The sequence below is a fragment of the Tursiops truncatus genome, chromosome 3 (assembly GCF_011762595.2).
Source record: "Tursiops truncatus isolate mTurTru1 chromosome 3, mTurTru1.mat.Y, whole genome shotgun sequence".
Taxonomy (NCBI): Eukaryota; Metazoa; Chordata; class Mammalia; order Artiodactyla; family Delphinidae; genus Tursiops; species Tursiops truncatus.
In genome coordinates, this window is record NC_047036.1 from 54,250,080 (window position 1) to 54,268,747 (window position 18,668).

The window sequence follows — 18,668 nt, forward strand, 5'->3', positions numbered from 1 at the left end:
GTGTTTTGCATACTCAGTCTGTTTTGTGTCCTAGGTCTGGAATGTTCAACTCTATACAGAACACAGAGCTCCGGCAACCCAGCAGAATTACGACAGCTTCTTGATTGTGGTGAGTGTCACAGAGCTAGAAATACACATGGGAAAGGCGATTCTTACCTTTCTGTTTCAGGTAAAGCACAAAACATGTGAGCTGAACTGTGCAACATTCTCAGTTTGAAGGGAGCTCAGAAATATGCACACTTCCCTCTGCCCTGTTATGGTAAGAGGGCAGACCTCTGATGTTCGTCTCCTGAGTTGGGGTGTGTGTGCCTGCCTGCCTGCAGGTACTTGGCGGTCATCACAGCCATGAGCCCCTGGGTGCTGTAGAAACTGCAGAGGAGAGAAGCATCTTGGGATTTCTCTGCCTCTGCTTATCTGCCATCTTCCTCTGACCCTGCCATTGGCTACATCTAATTCATCTGGACCAGTTAAAAAATTATTTATAAGTCTATGGCATTTAACAAAGGTCTCTTCTGACCTTTCCCCTTTTCCCTTTCTCTCTCTTTTTCCTTTTCTTTTCCCTTTCTTTCTGTCTTCCTTCCTTGCTTGCTTGCCTTTTCATGCCATATTTACATCAAGTAACATCATGATATTGTTATCTACTGTAATGTGCTGGTAAACCAACTCTCTGGGGGGGGAAAAAAAGCCCTGGTTTGTAGCATTTACCTACTTCTGTGGTGTAAATCTTCTCACCGTGGCTAATTTCAAGCTACCAATGTGTCATCACTGAACTCTTGGGAAGAATTGTGAGCCAGTACAAGTCGGCTGAAGCACACCATTGGTTAAATGACGTCAGTTAATTTAACCAAGTGGTGGCTTTATTATTTGTCCCTGCCCTCCTTTGCCATACAGAATAAAACTGTACAAAGGTAAATTTACTGGCCATCATTCTAGCAAGTCATCTTCTACATCAACTTCTAGAATCTCTCAGACCCTTCATTCCTTCCCAGTACTTTTCTTTTTATTAATAATTTTTTGCCTCACACTATTTTAACTAAATTTGGGTGTTTGAAACAAAAGGAGTGAAACCCAGTTTTGGAAGAAGCACCTTCAGGCGTGCAGTTATGCAAAGAATGCCCACATGACATTTAATAAACGAAAAAGTTTGACGTGTGAGGCAGCTTCAAAACGAGGCAGCTTATGAAAATTTCTAGAAAAGATGTTTCTGGGAAAAAAGAAGGAGATTAGATCTTTATCTGTCGATAGTTTTACTTGAAATGCACCGCCCAAATGTTTGAAGCTTAAAAAAAAAACTTTTTTTTAACTTTCATTTTTCCTTTGTACATGGAAGTCAGTCTTACACACACACAGGGTACATCCTCCTACATACATCCAGAGTAGGTCATTAGAAGTTGACTGGCAGAAGAATCAAGGTGAAAAGACTTGTTTTTCTTTATCTCTAACAGCTTTACCAGGGTGTTAAGGAAACACCAAGTTTTGTCCTAGCCAATTGAAATAGACGTACATGTTTTGGTCAGAAAATTGGTCAAATCGAACATGTTAAAAGTCACAGGAAGTGTTTAGACTTCAGAGACTGATGAAATGGAAGTTATTTGTGAAAGAGCGGTTACGTTTTTTAATGTGACCAAAAACAAAATGATGCAGTTTGGCTTTAAAAAAATCTTCACACCACCTGTAAGATGGAATAAATAACCCAAATTCACTTCAACAAGATATTTTGACAGACAGCTTTCTTTGCGCATTTGAGTTCAAAACACACATAGAAAACTGGTTTCCCTTGGATTCTGTGCTATAAAAGTGAATTTTGTGGCAAAACAAAAAGAGTAAACATTATCTCAATTTAGGAGTGAGGATCCTCCAGGACTGTTTCCAGCTTGAGGAGTTTTCAGTCTATAAAAAAATCGTAATATCCTAGGAAGCTCAAAGATAAGTCACTTACACTAAAAGCAAAAAGTATGGCTGTTACCCATCCCCATGAATTACCAATGTCTGAAAAGGACAGACGTGGGTGGAGGACAACAGCCTACATTTATTAGCACCTACTGAGTTATTTTATTTCATCCACACATCAGTCTTGTGATATAAATATTAGTAACTGCTGATGGTAACGCCATGACTTGCATCCAAATGGTTCTGACTCTCAAAGCCCTTATTCTCGTTTTTCCCCCACTATATTGCCCTAAAATAAAATGTTTCTTTCTTGGTTTTTTTTTCATTTTAATGGTGTGAATTATTTTCTTTCTCTCTTTCTCTCTCTCTTTTGGTTTCTCTTAACCTGAATTAGGCTTTTCCCTTAAAAGTTCTCATTACCAGAAAAACCTATGTGTGTGACACCGTGTGGTGATGGATATTAACTAGACTTACTGTGATGATGGTTTAACAATGGTATATACAAATATCAAATCATTATGTGGTACACCTGAAACTGATATAATGCTATATGTCAAGATACCTCAATTTTAATTAATTAATTTATTTTTTTAAAGAAACGGTAGAGATTTTTTTTTTTTTGGCTGTGCCACACGGCATGTGGGATCTTAGTTTCCCGACCAGGGATCGATCCCACACCCCTCTGCACCGGAAGCACAGAGTCTTAACCACTGGACCTCCAGGGAAGTCCCAAGATACCTCAATTTTAAAAATCAGCCTTCTGCAGCCTCAGCACTGTGGGCATTTTAGGATGGATAATTCTTTGTCGTGAGGGGGCTGTTGTGTGCGTAGGGTTTCAGCAGCACTCCTGGCCTCCACCCACTAGATGCCAGTGGGATTTTCCCCTGGTTGTGACAATTGGAGATGTCTCCAGGTGTTGAGAGATGTCTCCTAAGGGTGGAGGTGGGGCAGCAAAATTGAGGACCCCAGTTGAGAACCCTTTACTTAGATAGAGATCAGTCGGGGAGGGGACTCCATTCCAGTGGGAGAAGGAGTGAAGTGTTGGAGAGTCTGCTCGTTGCCCGTCAGGAGTAGACTCAGAAAAGCAGGGTAGAAGAGGGTGTAAACGCCCCAACCCAGACCTAAAGATTGGGTGGCTCTCTCTGAACTGACTTCCACTGTCATCACATGACAGATGTGTCTAGCCCTTGGAAGAGCACATTAGCATAGCTTTAATGCAGAAAAGGAGACTGCTAGAATAGAAATCAGAAACCCCAAGGAGCTTTAGAAGTTGTCTATAAATAAATAGAACATACTACATCGGCTCTAGTGGAATTTGACATAAGGTGAGCTGATCCAAAGACTTGAAATAAGGTTATTTCATTCAAAGGTTATAAAGGCTCTTTGGAATACACCTCATGTGTTGGAGAAGGGCTTCAGTGAATGAACATCACTCTCAGGACTTTGTGTAGCTCAGCTCACAAACATTCAACAAGCACATTCTCTGCTGAGCACTGAGGGATATGAGAAGAGCAGGTGAGAGCCACAGTCCGTGCCTTGGAGGGACTGTCAGTCTAGGAGAGAGACTCGCAATTACCATAGTGGGAAGTGTCAGGTGTCATAGAGAGATGACTCCTGCCGGGGGGACGTGTGGAACCTTTCGCATCTTAATGTTTATACCTCATCGCCAAATGGTGTTTTAGGATGAGCAGATTAAGTAATAAGAATTGGCTGGGCAAAGTGATATTAAATGAAGTATACAGGGGGCAGATTTGGGGGGAGGGGCAGCCGCTTGCTGTAGAGTGGGTGGCTATGGAATGCTCCAACAGAGATGCACACACAGTTTTGTGTGACAGTCACACTAGTAGTTGCATTACTTTCCACATGGACCCTTTATGCAGAGACCCAGTCTTGCCCTTCCCCACACTTACTAGAGATGTCATATGCCTCTGGTTTGTTCTTTGTGGGACACTTAAGTGATTTAAGCCCTTGCTTCTCCACCTTTTCATTCTTTTCCTCAAACTAACCTATCCACATTTGCTACCAGCTCAGGACTTTCCTGAGCTCTATGGTATTGTACGATTATCTTTCATAAGTTCTGCTTAGTTAGTGGGACAGGTTTGGCTGATGATGATGCGTCCAAGAAGCTTTGTTAACTCAGCCTAAGTGCTTTATAATATCACACCTGGTTCATGGGCATCCAGGATGCCACTTCTCCTTCTCATGCTGAATACCTGCGAGTAAACTTTGATTCTCTCTCATCCTCTCCTAGGCCACAACCCAGTCCTGTCAATCTCCTAGTTAGGTTACTTTTTTTTTTTTTTACCGGATATTCATTTTAAATTATTATTTATTCATTTATTTATGCTGTGTTGGGTCTTCGTTGCTGCGCGCGGGCTTTCTCCAGTTGCAGCAAGCGGGGGCCACTCTTCATCACGGTGCGCGGGCCTCTCACTATCGCAGCCTCTCTTGTGGCGGAGCACAGGCTCCAGACGTGCAGGCTCAGTAGTTGTGGTTCCCGGGCCTAGTTGCTCTGCGGCATGTGGGATCTTCCCAGACCAGGGCTCGAACCTGTGTCCCCTGCATCGGCAGGAGGACTCTCAACCACTACGCCACCAGGGAAGCCCTAGGTTACTTCTTGATAATGTCTCACACGTTTCTAACGGTCCTGAAATCCAGATTACCCCGAGTGGTATCAGCACTTCGAGCAGCGCTCCTTTCCGACTTATTTTGAATGCCACGATTAATAAAGCTGTTTAGAAATGTAGCATTCTGCTCGTCAGGGCCCCTGTTCTCCACTGAGTACATGCACAAGTCCCCAGATAATTTCCCTCAAGTCATCTTTCCTGTCAGTAGTGTGCATCCTTCTGTGGTCCTTCCTGCCCGCAGCACCCCTTCCTTCCACCAGGCAGTGTGCCTCATTCTACCCCAAGTACTCAGAGAGCGGCTGTGATTCATACTACCCCAGTGTTGAATTGCCTGACCTGTTTTCCAGATGAAAGATTTACTGGACAGACTTCATGTCTTATCTTTCTTCTGAGATAGTTCAGTGCCCACCAGTTATATTAGTGATACCTTAATCAGAAATACCCTGTCAGAACTAGGGAGAAACATGCTAAAGATGTTCACATCATTTTTATGGCCGTTCTTGAGACTGACTGCTAAAATTCTGTAATAGCTTACTGTTTAATCAATCAGTCTGTACTTTATTGGATTAAATTTCTATTAGTTCTGATATGCAGTATTGAGCAATTCAAATTTTAGGAAATCTATGGATTTGCACGTCATGTTTTCTTGTTGCAATTTTAGGAAGTATTTACTGTGTGATTCACCATCCCTAGAACAGAACCCTTCTCAATCAGGGCAGAACCACCGTCCAGAACGTACTTGCAAACATTGTCGGGGGCTGCATTTGTTTGCTGTGGCTGCCATAACAACATTCCACGGACTGGGTGGCTTAAAAAACAGAAATCTGGGCTTCCCTGGTGGTGCAGTGGTTGAGAGTCCACCTGCCGATGCAGGGGACATGGGTTCGTGCCCCGGTCCGGGAAGATCCCACATGCCGCGGAGCGGCTGGGCCCGTGAGCCATGGCCGCTGAGCCTGCGCGTCCGGAGCCTGTGCTCCGCAACGGGAGAGGCCACAACAGTGAGAGGCCCGCGTACCGCAAAAAACAAAAAAAAACAGAAATCTATTTTCTCACAGTTCTGGAGGCTAGAAGTCCCAGATCAAGGCAGGTTTTGTTTCTTCTGAGGCCTCTCTCCTTGGCTTACAGATGGCCGCTTCCTTGCTGTGTCCTCATATGGCCTGTCCTCTGTACGTGTACCCTCGGTGTCTCTTTGTCCAAATTTCCTCCTCTTATAATACCAGTCAAATTGATTAGGGTCCACTCTAATGGGCCCATTTTAATTTAAACACCGCTTTAAAGGCCCTGTCTCCAAATATATTCATATTCCGAGGTGCTGGGAGTTGGGGCTTCAGCATATGAATTGTAGGGGAAACATTTCAGCCCACAGCAGGAGCCCTGTTTTTTGTTGCCCCCGAAGTCTGGGAATGTGTTCCTGGCATTGTGGGCAGGGGCCTTCATGCTAAATGCTTACAGGGTGGGGGACAGACCTACACAAGGGAAAAATGTTCTATTCGAAATGCCAGGAGCAACCCCTGCAAGAAACACTGCTCATAAATACGCAAGCATCTTACATATGTCCTCATACTGCTTCCTTTCATGTGTCACACTGAAGTCGCACATTCAGAAAATCGGCCCAACCAGTGCATAAAATGTCTGAAAAAATTTTTTTTGCATATTTCTACCATAGATGCTGCCTCCGTGGACTTGGAAATGATCGATGTGCACGTTTTAGCAGACGCTTTCAAACGCTATCTCCTGGACTTACCAAATCCTGTCATTCCAGTTGCCATTTACAATGAAATGGTTTCTTTAGCCCCAGGTGTGTTGTGTCTTCTGAGAACCTCCCTGAACGTGTATTGAGATGTGGATGTACTTGTCAACTCAAGGGCTGCAGATAAAGAGAGATTTCTTAGAAAATGTTAGGAGGGGTCTGCCCCCACCCCCATCAGCACAAATTCCCTCCCTTACCAGGGCATCCGATAGAAGAACCAGATTCTAGTTTGCTTAGGAAGGCCGTCCACATGTTGAAATAGCTAATTGTTAACCTTTTATCAGTATTTTAAGGTTCACTACGTCAGCGAATGCCTCAGCGTGCCAAGTGCCATCCCTGGATTCAGGGAACCGGACTAGGACCCAGGGACTGGGGATGTTCCCATCAGCTTCCTCCAGTGGCCATTAGAAAATGAGTTGAGGGAAGAGGACTCTCCGTTTTAGGAGCTAATGCTCAGTTAAAGTGCTTTGGGGACAGGAAACTGGTTCGTAACCTTCAAAGTTAAAACCTGTGATACTTATCTGATGCTCCTCCGAATTAGCCAATCACACTCAAAGCCGCTCTGTGGACGGCAGCACACCGAGAACTTCTTGTGGTTTTGTACACCAAGAGTTTCTTGCATTTCCATTTGACTTGAGATTTTGACTTTCTCGTAATGCCTTTTCTAATGAGAAGAGCAAATGTATTGTCTGCTGTTTCTGATGCCTTGGTTTTAAATGATCCCTCGGTAGCTAGAACAGAAATTTTCTAGGTGTTTATTCACTAACAGCTAGAAACAGTCTCTTATTCCTTTTGCTTTCTTTCTTTCTTTCTTTTTCTAACCTGTAGAAGTGCAAAGCTCTGAAGAATACATCCAGCTGTTGAAGAAGCTCATTAGGTCGCCCAGCATACCTCATCAGTACTGGCTCACGCTGCAGTATTTGCTAAAACATTTCTTCAAGCTCTCTCAAACGTCCAGCAAAAATCTTTTGAATGCAAGAGTACTCTCTGAACTCTTCAGCCCCCTGCTTTTCAGATTCCCAGCAGCCAGGTAAGTGATAGAAGAGCAACCTGGATTTTGGGGTGATGAGGGTGGTCCTAAGTTTATGGGTCATTAAGCTCCTTCTGAAGATACCAGTTCACAAATGCTTGTACATAGTTCCATCAGACACATTCATTTGAATATGCAGAAATGAAAATAAGTTTGTTGTTTGGGGAAAAAGGTATCTAATGGATCTTTTTTTTTTTTTTTTTGTAGTTCTGAGAATCCTGAACACCTCATAAAAGTTATAGAAATTTTAATCTCCACCGAATGGAATGAACGCCAGCCTGCACCAGGTAATGCCTTCGGAACATTTAAAATTCCCTCACTGTTCGTTTTTTAGAGCCTGAAAAATGGTGGTTTTTAGTCTCCTCTGAAGTGCTGTAAGTTTCTCGTGGAATTGAGATCCATAATAACATGTTACCTCATGACTTAAGGGGAAAATAGCTGGGCAGCAGCGCTATGGGTCAGTATTATCCAGCTTTTGATATTTGTGGCTTTTACATGGTCTTGGTTTCAGGTGAGGGTTGCTGGGAGAGCTCCCCGACCCCCTTAACTTGATGCTTCTGGTTGTTGCATAAATTATGGCGTTGATTTTCGTTGCTGACATTTTTTTCTTTCTCATACTTACAAAGTAGGGGATTTATAATTACTATATAATTTAAAGTATTTTGGAATGTGTTTTTTGGAAGCAGGTAGGCTGAGAAATGTCTTGTCAAAATAAACATTTATAATAATGCAAGTAGTATGAAACTAGGGGTCTACTGCAACAAGTTCGAGCAAGCCAGACACTTCTGTGAAAGCAGGCTGGCATTCAATTAGCCGTTTAACAAAGCGGGAAATGTAGACCGAGTTAGCAGTGGATTTCATTTACACTGATGTATTTTTCCTCTACTGTGGAAAGTCTAAACAACCCTACTTTGCTGTATACTGGTTAAAAGTGAGCTGGTCATTTAGAAAGTGATGAGGGCACTAGAAGTGAAGTGGAGTTTCAGGACCAGTAGAAGGTGTTGCTTGTAGTCTGAATTTATGTCTGGAATTTAATTAAAACATCATGAATTTATTATTTATTATGAGTAACTCATGCAAATTACCAAACTTATCTCTGTATGAGCAAACGTGGGGACCCAGATATCAGTCATGCAATGGCGGACCATGTTGTGCTTTTTATTAAGGTGTTCCATAGCTAGGCTCAGTTGTTTGCATCTGGAAGGGGCAGACAGAGAGGTGAGGGCCTAGACTTAAAACCCACCTGTAGGGATGGGATAAAGGATGGGATGGGTAACCACTCATGAAACAGGTATTGGGAAGGGCTTCTGTCGACAGATCCAAAATACGGGATCCACAGGTAAGAGTGGCAGCATAAATACTACGTAAGGCAAGCCTGGTCCATTCCAAGTGTTCCAAATCCCAGCAAGCAGGATATGTAACAGGGATACCCTGGATTGTAAACCGCATCAGAGAAATCTGTCAACAGGTACGGCCCAGGACTGGAGTTCCAGAGGGTGACCAAAAGGTGTCATATCGTGTGACTGCTTGGGTCACTCAATAATGGATTTGGGAGCTCTGTGTTGGTGTTCAAAGGCTGCCTTTGGGCTCAGTAGGAAACGATGCAGTGATAGATTAGAAGTACCCTGTGGGGAGGGGACAGGGGCAGGTGTGAACGTGGCACTGGAGCCGTTTATTGACTACCCACTCCTAGACTGATCACATGGGTGGGAAGAAAGAGGACCAGCAAGAACAGAACAGGACCCCCGGCCAAAGGATCGAGCTACGATCTTTCACTTCCTCCTGACCCGTGTGGAGGTCCACCTCAGAGAGAGGGAGAGCTGGGCCCTGCTTGCAGGGAAGGCGGGGGAGGTGCCCAGTCTTCTCAGTGGCCAGCTCTCTGGAGAGGGGGGAGACATGGAAGCTAAAAGCCAGACAGGGCTTGACACATACCCACAAGCGAATTTATCGCATGGAGTTTTCGAGAATTTCTGCTACACGGGGTGTAGTAGAATCAGTGGTGGAGTTTAATGCTTCTGCTTCTGGTGTAAACTGGTTAAACGTCTTTCTCAGTTTCAGCCTAATTCCACCCAAGAAAAACTTCATCTGCATCTGTTTTGATAATGCACACTTAAGACTGCTTGCTATGTCATAGACCCTACCTACATCCTTCTACTAAGAAATTGGTGTATCCGTTTCAAAGGCAGATGGATTAGTTCCATCAGCTCTGTTCAAGAACGATCCATAAAGCCTTGAACGTTGCTAGACTATCCCAGAACACATGCAGCCTCTTCCAAAAAATTGCATCCAAGTAATTTTTAAGTCCTAGTTGGAGGCATTTCCCCCTTTGTGTGATCTCTGTCAACTATTCTGCAAATCGTATGGGACTTAGGGATTTAAAAGGTTGCTTCAGCGTCTCTCACTGGTGAAAACAGACTACCCACCCCAGGACAGCGTCCTCATTAACACCTTTGTATTCAGGAATGGCTCCAGTGCAGACGATTGGCAGGGCACCCTGGGTTAGAGAAATGACTTCTTTGGCCTGGTAGGAATGGGATGTTTTCATGGAGTCTTTCATCGTTACCCCTGCATGTGCTCATCCCAGTGGGCTGGGAAGCACCGGCGCATCTCCAGGGAACACTCGTAAGTCATCCATTTGCAGTAACTTTGTCATGAATAGAAATGAGTGCTTGAATGATATTTGGGGGGTGGAGGACAAGCAAGACTATTATGGGGCAAATAGACACCTTTTCTAGTTGTTATCAGTTAGAACTTGAGATGATAGGCAGGGCTAATGATGTGTGAGGCAGCATGTCAGTTGCAATAAGACCCATTAGCACACAGCGTCTCATTAAATTCTGGGCAGGAGGGTGTGTACTGTAAGTATAAAAAGAATTTGAGAGATGTGGTTGGTGACTTTTTTAGTAGACAGGAAAAGCTCATAGGAAAAAAAAGAACTTGAAGTGGGCTTCGAAGAATAGGTACAATTTGAAAAGGGGAAGGAGAAACAGCATCTCAGTTCAAGGAGTTTCAAAGATTTCTTCAAAATAGATTGGAAAGGACAAAAATAACAGCTTGATATTTTTACCGGATTTGAAAAAGCAGTAAATATTTTAGGTGACAACGTCATAAAAAGCATCACTTGAGAGCTGAATGCATTGTCCAGCTCTCCGTTTGCACGTGAAGAAACTGAAGACCACAGAGCTTGACGGTTTCACCTGGTGCCACCCCAACCAGTGTGAGCCAGAATGGGTCTGCCGGGGGTGGGGCACCCGGCCCAGACACCAGGCTGCTGCTTTGTCTGCTACCCGGGCTTTTGGAACCTTCGTGGGCAGCGGGACTGCCCGTAGTGTCCAGTCAAAAAGTCCTCCGAAGTTTCCAGCAAGCGATAGACCAAGAATAGGTGATATTTGTACCTATAGGTCACATACAGTGAAGAGCCCCAGTGCGACTGTTGGTAGCTTTGGGGATCAGGCTCAAAGTCGCTCCGTCGTGTGTCACGCAGTGGAAAGAACAGTGCAAGTCACGTCTGGGTTTGAATCCCAACTCTTGTTGCTTACTTACCGAGTTCATCACCGGGCCATTCAGCCTTTCCAGACGGTGTTCCAGTCTGTGAAATGGGAATAACGCCTCTCTCCTGGGATGGTTATGAGCATTAAATGAGGTGAGGAGTACTGAAGCTTAGGACCCTGTAGTATGTCCTTGGTGTCGTTGTGTCAGCTCTGGCGTTTAAGGCCCTGCCGGAGCTGGCCTCGTTCAGGGCTCCATGTCCTCAAGCCGCCTTCCTGGTTAGTGCCGTCTGAATCCTACCAGGCCGTTCTCCCCACTGGTCCCACATTCCCATGTTCCCGACCAGCGGAGCCTGGCCTCAGGATGCCTGAAGGGGACTTAAACGCAGATCCGAAAAGGACACTCAGTGGGCAGTTGCTGCCCCGTGGGCGCATTGCTTGGAGGGAGGAGGATGCCTTCCTCTGACGCCCTTTGCTCCGTGTGCGACTCAGGGAGTGGAGGCGCCTGGATCTCAGCACTAGCCCCAGCGCCGCCGCCCCCCCGCACCGCACCTTGCCCAGTTGCCTTTACGCAGTGCACACAGTGCACAGCCGTCCCCAGTGGCCCCGAACAGTGCCATCCTCTTCATCTGCACCCAGGGAGCTCCTCCCCTGCTTGATGTGCAGGGTTTTGACCCATTCACTACATTTATGTCCTTAAGCCCCTTGTCCTCTTATACTGTAACTGTTCTGTAGTTGTTCTGGTAGTTTCATCGGCTTAGCTACATTTCTCAAGGACAAAGGCTTCTCCTTTTCAGCTCTTCTTAGCGTAGAACTGGACACAGCGTAATAATCATCCAAATGAAATCTCAAAGAACTCTAACACACCAGCTCATTTAATGCATCCAGCATACCTGTGAAGGAAGGCTTCTCCCCCCGTAGGGAGGGAAACTAAGGTTTGAAAGGCTAAGCACAGAGTAAGTTCTCCGAACTTGGTTGACAGTTTGCTGTTCTCTGTTACTAAAAGTCTTAAAAAGGGTTAAAGCTGAACAGCGGGTTTTCTTGAATCACTTCGTGTTACGTTTACCCTACCGATCCTTAGGTCGCTAAAGTAGATTTCTATAGGGCAACTAAGGTAAAAACGGACCATTTAACACTGAGTGCCTTTGAATGAAACCCATTATAAGTGTATTTACATATTTCAGATTTCATGGATATATTCAGAAATATTAATGTAGCATAATTGAAGTTTAATATTGCACCCTCAAGCCCAGAGGGAAAATAAATGACTCTTTCTCCCCCCTGCCCTTCTACACCTGTCAGAGTTCATCTTTAACCGCTGGTGCATTTGCAAAACATTCATCCTGAAGAGCCCGATTCATGAATCTTGTTTTAAATGCTCTGGGCTTGGTTTGCAACCAAGACTAAAGCAAGCACTAAGGTAGAAGGAAATGACTTTCAAAGAGTTTTACTTTTCTCTGATTTATTTTTTATTGGGTTTAAAATGTGGTCTGACATTAGAAGGTTGTTTCAAAGGTGAGAAGTGAAAGTTTGAAAAAGCTGCACGTGTTTAGAGGGGCAGGAGTAAGCAGGCAAGGCGTGTACTAGGTTTTGTCAAAAAATAGGAAGTTTTATTCGTGCTCTGAACAGGAGATGTATTGGAGGGTATAGTTCAGTTTTACTTTTGTTCTCACGGTGCAGCCTTCTCTTTCTCTCAAGGGACATCTGAGAGGGCAATTGTGGGGAAGGGGTCCTTTTTTCTACTAAGCAATGGGCGCACCTTTTCAGATACTTTGTAGAATGTATCACTTTTATGCATCTGTAAACCTGAGTTTATTTATAAATTCAAATGGACATTTTTCTTAGTGCAGGGTCGTTCAGAGCCCTGGATGTGGACTAAAGAATTGACATCATCCTGAAGGGCCCTTCTGGCCTAAGTTGTCTTAAGTTAAAATTATGAAAGGAGGCATTAATTTAACCCCTAAAAGAAGATTTTGGCTCATTTATTTTTTTCTCAAACGGGTTTTTTTTTCAAATGGGCTTTTGTTCATAAATCGTGGCCCTTGACAAAAAACCATTTAAGAAGCTGTGCAGGATGAAAGCTGCTCGTGGAGCATTTGCTACTTGATGGTGATTGGCACGTATGAGATACAGTGTTCAGTCTGTAACTTTCGCACTATTTTAATGATTAAGGGACATTTTCCTGACTAGATCACACCTGCTGAGAAGTGACACATGGCCTCATTTTGCTTCTGAAATGAGTTTTGCAAAACTTTGAGAGAGAGGAAAGTAGTAAGACTTAGTGTTTTGAAGAATCTAGAAGGTAAAGATAGTTTTTCAATTATGTAAGGTTTCCAGTGTGGTAGACTAGGCTTTGGGTTTCAGAAATTACAAGTTTTCTTACAAGAGCTTATTAGCAGGCATGTGAAAAATATTTCCAAGGTTATGACATCTGTGCATTTGATTTATTAGTGATTTCTTAGTGAATCATATAGATTTAAGTGACAGTTGGGCAATTATATTTATTTTGTGTGAACTTCTGGACATAGTGGGAGATGAATGAAATACACAGAAAGTTGACCGTTTTCTCTGGAGCAGAAGTTACTGATTCTGTTCTACCAGCAGAGGGCTCCCTTTTTAAGCTAATGAAGAGCATGTTTTTTGCAGATCACTAAATTGACTAAAATTGGGAAAAGACTCAGCTCACACTTTGAGTAATATAATAGAACTTCTAGGGTAAATGATTGTACATATTGTGAGAAATTTGAAGCGAAGTTTTCAAATCTATTTTAAGACTTTCTCTAAGTAGAGAGTGTGCCACTTCCCAGTAGATAATTTTCTTCTGAAACGGGAAATAGACTGTCAGACTAGAGAACACTTTAATCTTAGAAGGTTTTGACATGACATATCCTGTGAATCCAGACAGGTATGCTTATGTGACTGATGTTTCCAAGGTTCCCAGCTTCAGAAAGACTATTTTTTAAAGTAGGGCAAGATTATGCAGCTCAGGAGGCAAGGGTATTCTGTGAACTAACCCTATGTCTGTGATCAGCTGGCAGGAACTGTGTCTACTCACTTATAGACTAATTTTTTCCCAATTGGAAAAGTAGGTGTTTCGTATGACCTCAATTGCACCAAAGGAGAGCTTGTAAAATCACTTTCATTGTGAGTGTAGCAGCACTTCCCAGATATTGCGAGTAATTCTGAAGCTGGTTCCTGCCTGTGTGGACTCTTGTGTCAGCCCCTAGATCTTCCTTTGTCACTGCATGTGACCTTTGGGTCACCTTGTCATACAGAGTCTGAGGGTATTATAGACAGAACCCGTGTTTCTTCAAAGATAATTAGAAAGCAGCTTTTTTTTTTTAATTAAACTAAAAATAGAAAACAAAAGTTTTGTTGTAGGTGTGAAAGTTTTTGCATGGGGCTTAAAAGAAATTAACTTCAGTTTCACTTGTTAATTTTTACTTTCTCTGGCAGAGGGAAGTAAAGAGCAGGGCAAGTGAGTGGAGAAAAAGGAGTTTAGGACCAAACATCGGAAGTCTGGGTTCTGGTCCTAGTGCTATAATGTTATTGCAAACCACTTCATTCTGGGGGTGTGTGTGTGTGTGTGTGTAGCATGAGGGAATTGAAGTGATCTCTAAATTTTTTTTCTGGTTTTAAAGCTAGTGATTTTGGGATTTTACATTGGGTTAAGGTTCTTGGGATAACAGTAAAGCCGTCTATGCTGATGTGAGTGGAAATTTTCTTTGGCCAAATTTTAGTTCTTTAAGTAGTAGCCAACAGTCCTAAGTTTGGTTCCTTACAACTTTTTCGAATAAAGGGAAGAAAAACAAATCCTCTAGAAAGGTGTGCCATTCTCCTTGCCCTCCCGTCCTTTGCTCCGTGTAGCATCTGCACCAACCTCATGCAGGCAGACCTTTTATGGCCATTTTAACAGGAGTTGAAATTGACTTCATACAAACAGCTGCAGAGTAGAGTTTTTATCTTGGAGTGTATTTTTAATACAACGGAGCTTAGTGTACCCATGCCGAGGCGCAATACTCTTCCCGAGGAGCCTCCTCCTGGGAAACGTTTGGAAACCTGTTCCCTGCAGGGTGGCTCCGCCGGGCTCTCCTGTGACACCTGCGGGGCTGTCTGTGCTGGTATGTGGGAGGAGGTGGACGCGAGCAAGGCACGGTGTTCTGGGCAGCTCTGAGAGGTTCAGGCCTTTACAAGCAAGGCTTTGATTCTATTTTTTGCTGAACTAGCTCAGCCACTTCCTGTGTTTGGCAGCGCCTAGTGCCTCGCTGTACTGTGGCCACTTGAGCCCCGCGAGCCTGCGAGCCGCGCGCCGCCGCAGCCGGTTCGAGAGCCTATTTTAGGTCCCCTGACAATGGCCTTCTCACTTCCTCGGCGAGGAGGAGGAGGAGGACCTGGGCTGGCACTGGCCACTTGTTAACGATGATGACAACTTCGACTTGGACTTGGGCTCCCCTCCCCCACCCGAAATCCCTAGCTCAGCAAATATTTGAACCTGCCCAAGTTAATCATGAAGCCGCGATCGTTATCTGAGAGGGACGTGCGAGCGCCCGGGCTCCTTCCCTCCCCGGCGCAGCCTCGGCCCCGGCGCGCAGCCGGCTTCGGCTTCTGCACGGGCGGCGGGCACTGAGCTGCGCTGCTGCCGGCGGCGCGTGCGAGCCTCGGGGTCCTGCGCCGCACAGGCTGGAGGAATCGCTTTTCGGATTTTTTTTTTTTTTTTTCCGTTGTCGGATACAGGCATTTCTAAGGGAAACCATTGAAATGCATAACCTGCAAAGTAAGTTGCCTTTCGTTTGGGCACAGCTCTGCCCCTTGGCTGTTTCACTGTTTTGGGGGACTTCTCTGAAAGGTTCATTTCTGCAGTTTGTCTTCGTGTGTGTGTGTGTGTGTGTGTGTGTGTGTGTGTGTGTGTGTGAGAGAGAGAGAGAGAGAGAGAGAGAGAGGGAGGGAGGGAGAGGGAGAGGGAGAGCGGGAGAGATAGTAAGCGCTGCCTGGGGAGGGCAGATGAGAGATTAGGGGAGACACTCCCCCATTTCCTCGAGGGGCACAATGTGAGAGAGAGATGGGGCTTCGGTTGGAAATGGGGAAGGAGGAAATTACCAAGTGCTGGTCTGGAAGTTGGGGCCTGGCCAGGCCTGGGAGAGACGTGGAAAGTCACCTGTCTCCCTGCCCTCCTCCCGGGGTCTACCACATGGGTTCCAGCAGCAGGACCGGTTTGCACCAAGTGCTCCCAAAGGCATGGGGGACAGGTCCCCTCCGGGCTGTCGCGCTGCCCTCCACAGCTGCTGGGAGGACTTGGGTCAACATTTTTATTAAATTAAGATTTTTTTTTCTGAGGACATATCCCCACCACCACCACTTTTCTTTGCATTTAGGGTTACTTCAACCTTTAGGCAAAGAGAGCCTGTGAGTGGGAGACGGTGGGAGGGTATAGGTTGAATCTGCCTGCCTCCTTAGTGGGAAACTGAATTAAACTGGAGGAGAGACACGTGAACAGTGCTCAGAGGCTGTCTTGCCTTTGCTCTATTTCTATATATTTTATGATTCCAAATTTGACAGAACGTCTAAGAATAAATTTCCAGGGCTTCTGTGTTCTTTAAATTGTCACAGAAATATGTGACATGCACATGTACGTAGATCACACAGCCCACTCTAGTTTTTTAAATTAACTACATTTATATGGGTGGGGGGAACCTTTTCTCCCTTCCTCCCCTCTCACTGTAGGAGAACTAACATTAATTTAGATTTATAGGGGAATTGGTTTCCTCACATTAAATACTGCTAAGAAGGAATAGTAACATTTCTTCCCAAAGTGAGGCATTTGAGATGGAGGGGACAAAAGCCCCCCCACTCCGCACACACACACAAGTGATTACATCACCCACCCCCCCTCAAGCAGTATTTAGCCCAGTAAATCTGAAGATGGGCTCATCAGTGAGAAATACTTAGCAAAGATAGCTCTGCCTGTACTCTACATTCTGATATGTGGCCTCTCTTTTTTTTGGATTTTCATTCCATATTCTATAGTTTTAACTGCAGTGTTTAATAGAGATTTTTGCCTCTACTTTTTTTCATTGTGCTGCCTGTAATGTAGCCCGTTTGTGACAGTGTATAAGTTGAGTTTGCAGTGAATTGTGGAGGACTGAAATTAAACATCCAGAGTTCTTGATCCTTCCTGCTTTTAATATATATCAGAGGCATTTTAGGACTTTAAAATATATCTTGAGTATACTATTTGGATGCCTTTGTAAGATTTTTAAACCAAGAAATGACCGGGCTATCTATAAACCCAGATGCACTGGGGGTGCGGCGGGGGGGGGGGAAGCTACGTGCCGCAGCGTATCAGCTTTTGTCAACCTGCCAAGAGCGGAGCGTACCATGCTGCACGGAGCAATAAAAAAGGAATTAGAAAACTCACGGCTAGAGAAGAACAGTCAGATTAAACACCTTTTTGAAACGAAGAGCGTGTATACATTGCAGTTCTGTTAAATGTAGGATCTTCGTGAGATTTGGGGCTGTGTTAAGGCTGGTAGAGAAGAGAAATGATGAAGCAGGAGTGGTCTGGTGACATTTTTCTGACTTGATTGGCTGGGGTGTGTGATGTCATAGGTTACAGTGCAGCCCCTTATAGGTTTTGAAATGAATTCCAAGACACCATTACAAAGAAAGCCGGACTCTTTTCTTATAACTGAGCTCAGCCCAGGAAACTCTCGCACAAATGTACAACACTGTTTGGAATATGGAAGACCTGGATTTAGAATATGCTAAGCCAGATATAAATTGTGGCACAGACTTGATGTTTTATATAGAAATGGATCCACCAGGTAATACTGCAGTATTCTTGTAGAAAGCTGGTTAATGTTGTGGCATTTAATCTTTCTGACAACTACGGTTAACAGCTCCTCTTTGGATGTCTGTTTTTATTCATTTGTTCTAATTTAATGAGTTTGCTCATAGCTTGAAAATGAAACAAATGGTTTGACTGCCTGTGGGAGCAAGTCAGGCTGTGTGGGGTAAATGCTTATTCTTAGTTGAATGGCTATAAATCGGATTCCAGTTTTTCACTGGTGTCTTTTGTTGCTGTTTGGGTTATATTGTTGTATGTCGTTCCTTTAATTAAAAGGATGCAACCTCGGTGCCGCTTTCTCTGTTGACAGTGGATGAGGACAGTGTGGCCCTTGGCAGTGATAACACTCGGTACTTTAGAAAGCATGTACCAGTGCTGCTATCAAATGTAGCAGTGATTGCAACTCAGTTCTAGGTGCCCTGAAACTATTCTGAATCAAATGTTGAGACTTTGTCTGCTCTCTCTTCTGTTGAGATACTGCAGTGAGAGAAGTTGGCTTCTTCCCATTACTGAGTCTCGGTCTTTATAAAATATACCTGCTAGACTCCTGACATTTTTTGCTTAAAATAATAACAGTGCTTTAAAACTTATGACTTAGAATTTAGCTAGACATCCTAGACTTATTTTGCTTTCTCAATTATTTATTTTCGCCTTCCTCCCAATTAAGAAACACTGCAGTCTTTCTTTATTTGTCACCAGTTGGTACATGAATACTGATTTGACATTGAGGAAGAGGGATATGGTTTTTAATCACTCTTGGCATAATATAGAGCACAGTTATCCAATAGAATATTATCATGAATACTAAAGAGATTGAGGTCACAGAGGAGTTTCTTAAAGTGGCTTTTGGCAGAACAGTGCCTGAAATACTAAGATTAGAGAAACCCAATTCCGCCTCTTAAAACATATTCCTGTAGATGAGCTTTCTTATTACCACAGCAGCATTTGTGGAGGACAGAAACCAAATTTGTCTCTTATAATTAAATAAGAGGAGGAAATTAAAACCAAGCCATGTGATTCCTTCTGCTGTTCTCTTTGT

General features: G+C 44.1%; 1 protein-coding gene across 5 annotated transcripts in view; it reads left to right on the top strand.

The window, feature by feature from the left end:
- The window catches only part of PIK3R1 (phosphoinositide-3-kinase regulatory subunit 1), an 86,544-nt gene that overhangs the window by 58,472 nt on the left and 9,404 nt on the right, over positions 1-18,668 (top strand). For 3 of the 5 annotated variants that reach the window (XM_019929929.3, XM_033852913.2, XM_019929931.3), the window contains exons 4-7: positions 35-109; positions 6,184-6,315; positions 7,096-7,297; positions 7,505-7,584. In XM_019929929.3, coding sequence (XP_019785488.1) covers positions 35-109; positions 6,184-6,315; positions 7,096-7,297; positions 7,505-7,584 — 489 coding nt within the window. Of the gene's footprint in view, positions 1-34; positions 110-6,183; positions 6,316-7,095; positions 7,298-7,504; positions 7,585-15,099; positions 15,560-17,247; positions 17,607-18,668 lie in introns of those variants that run through there. The other 2 variants (XM_033852914.2, XM_004316674.4) reach the window with 2 other exon arrangements.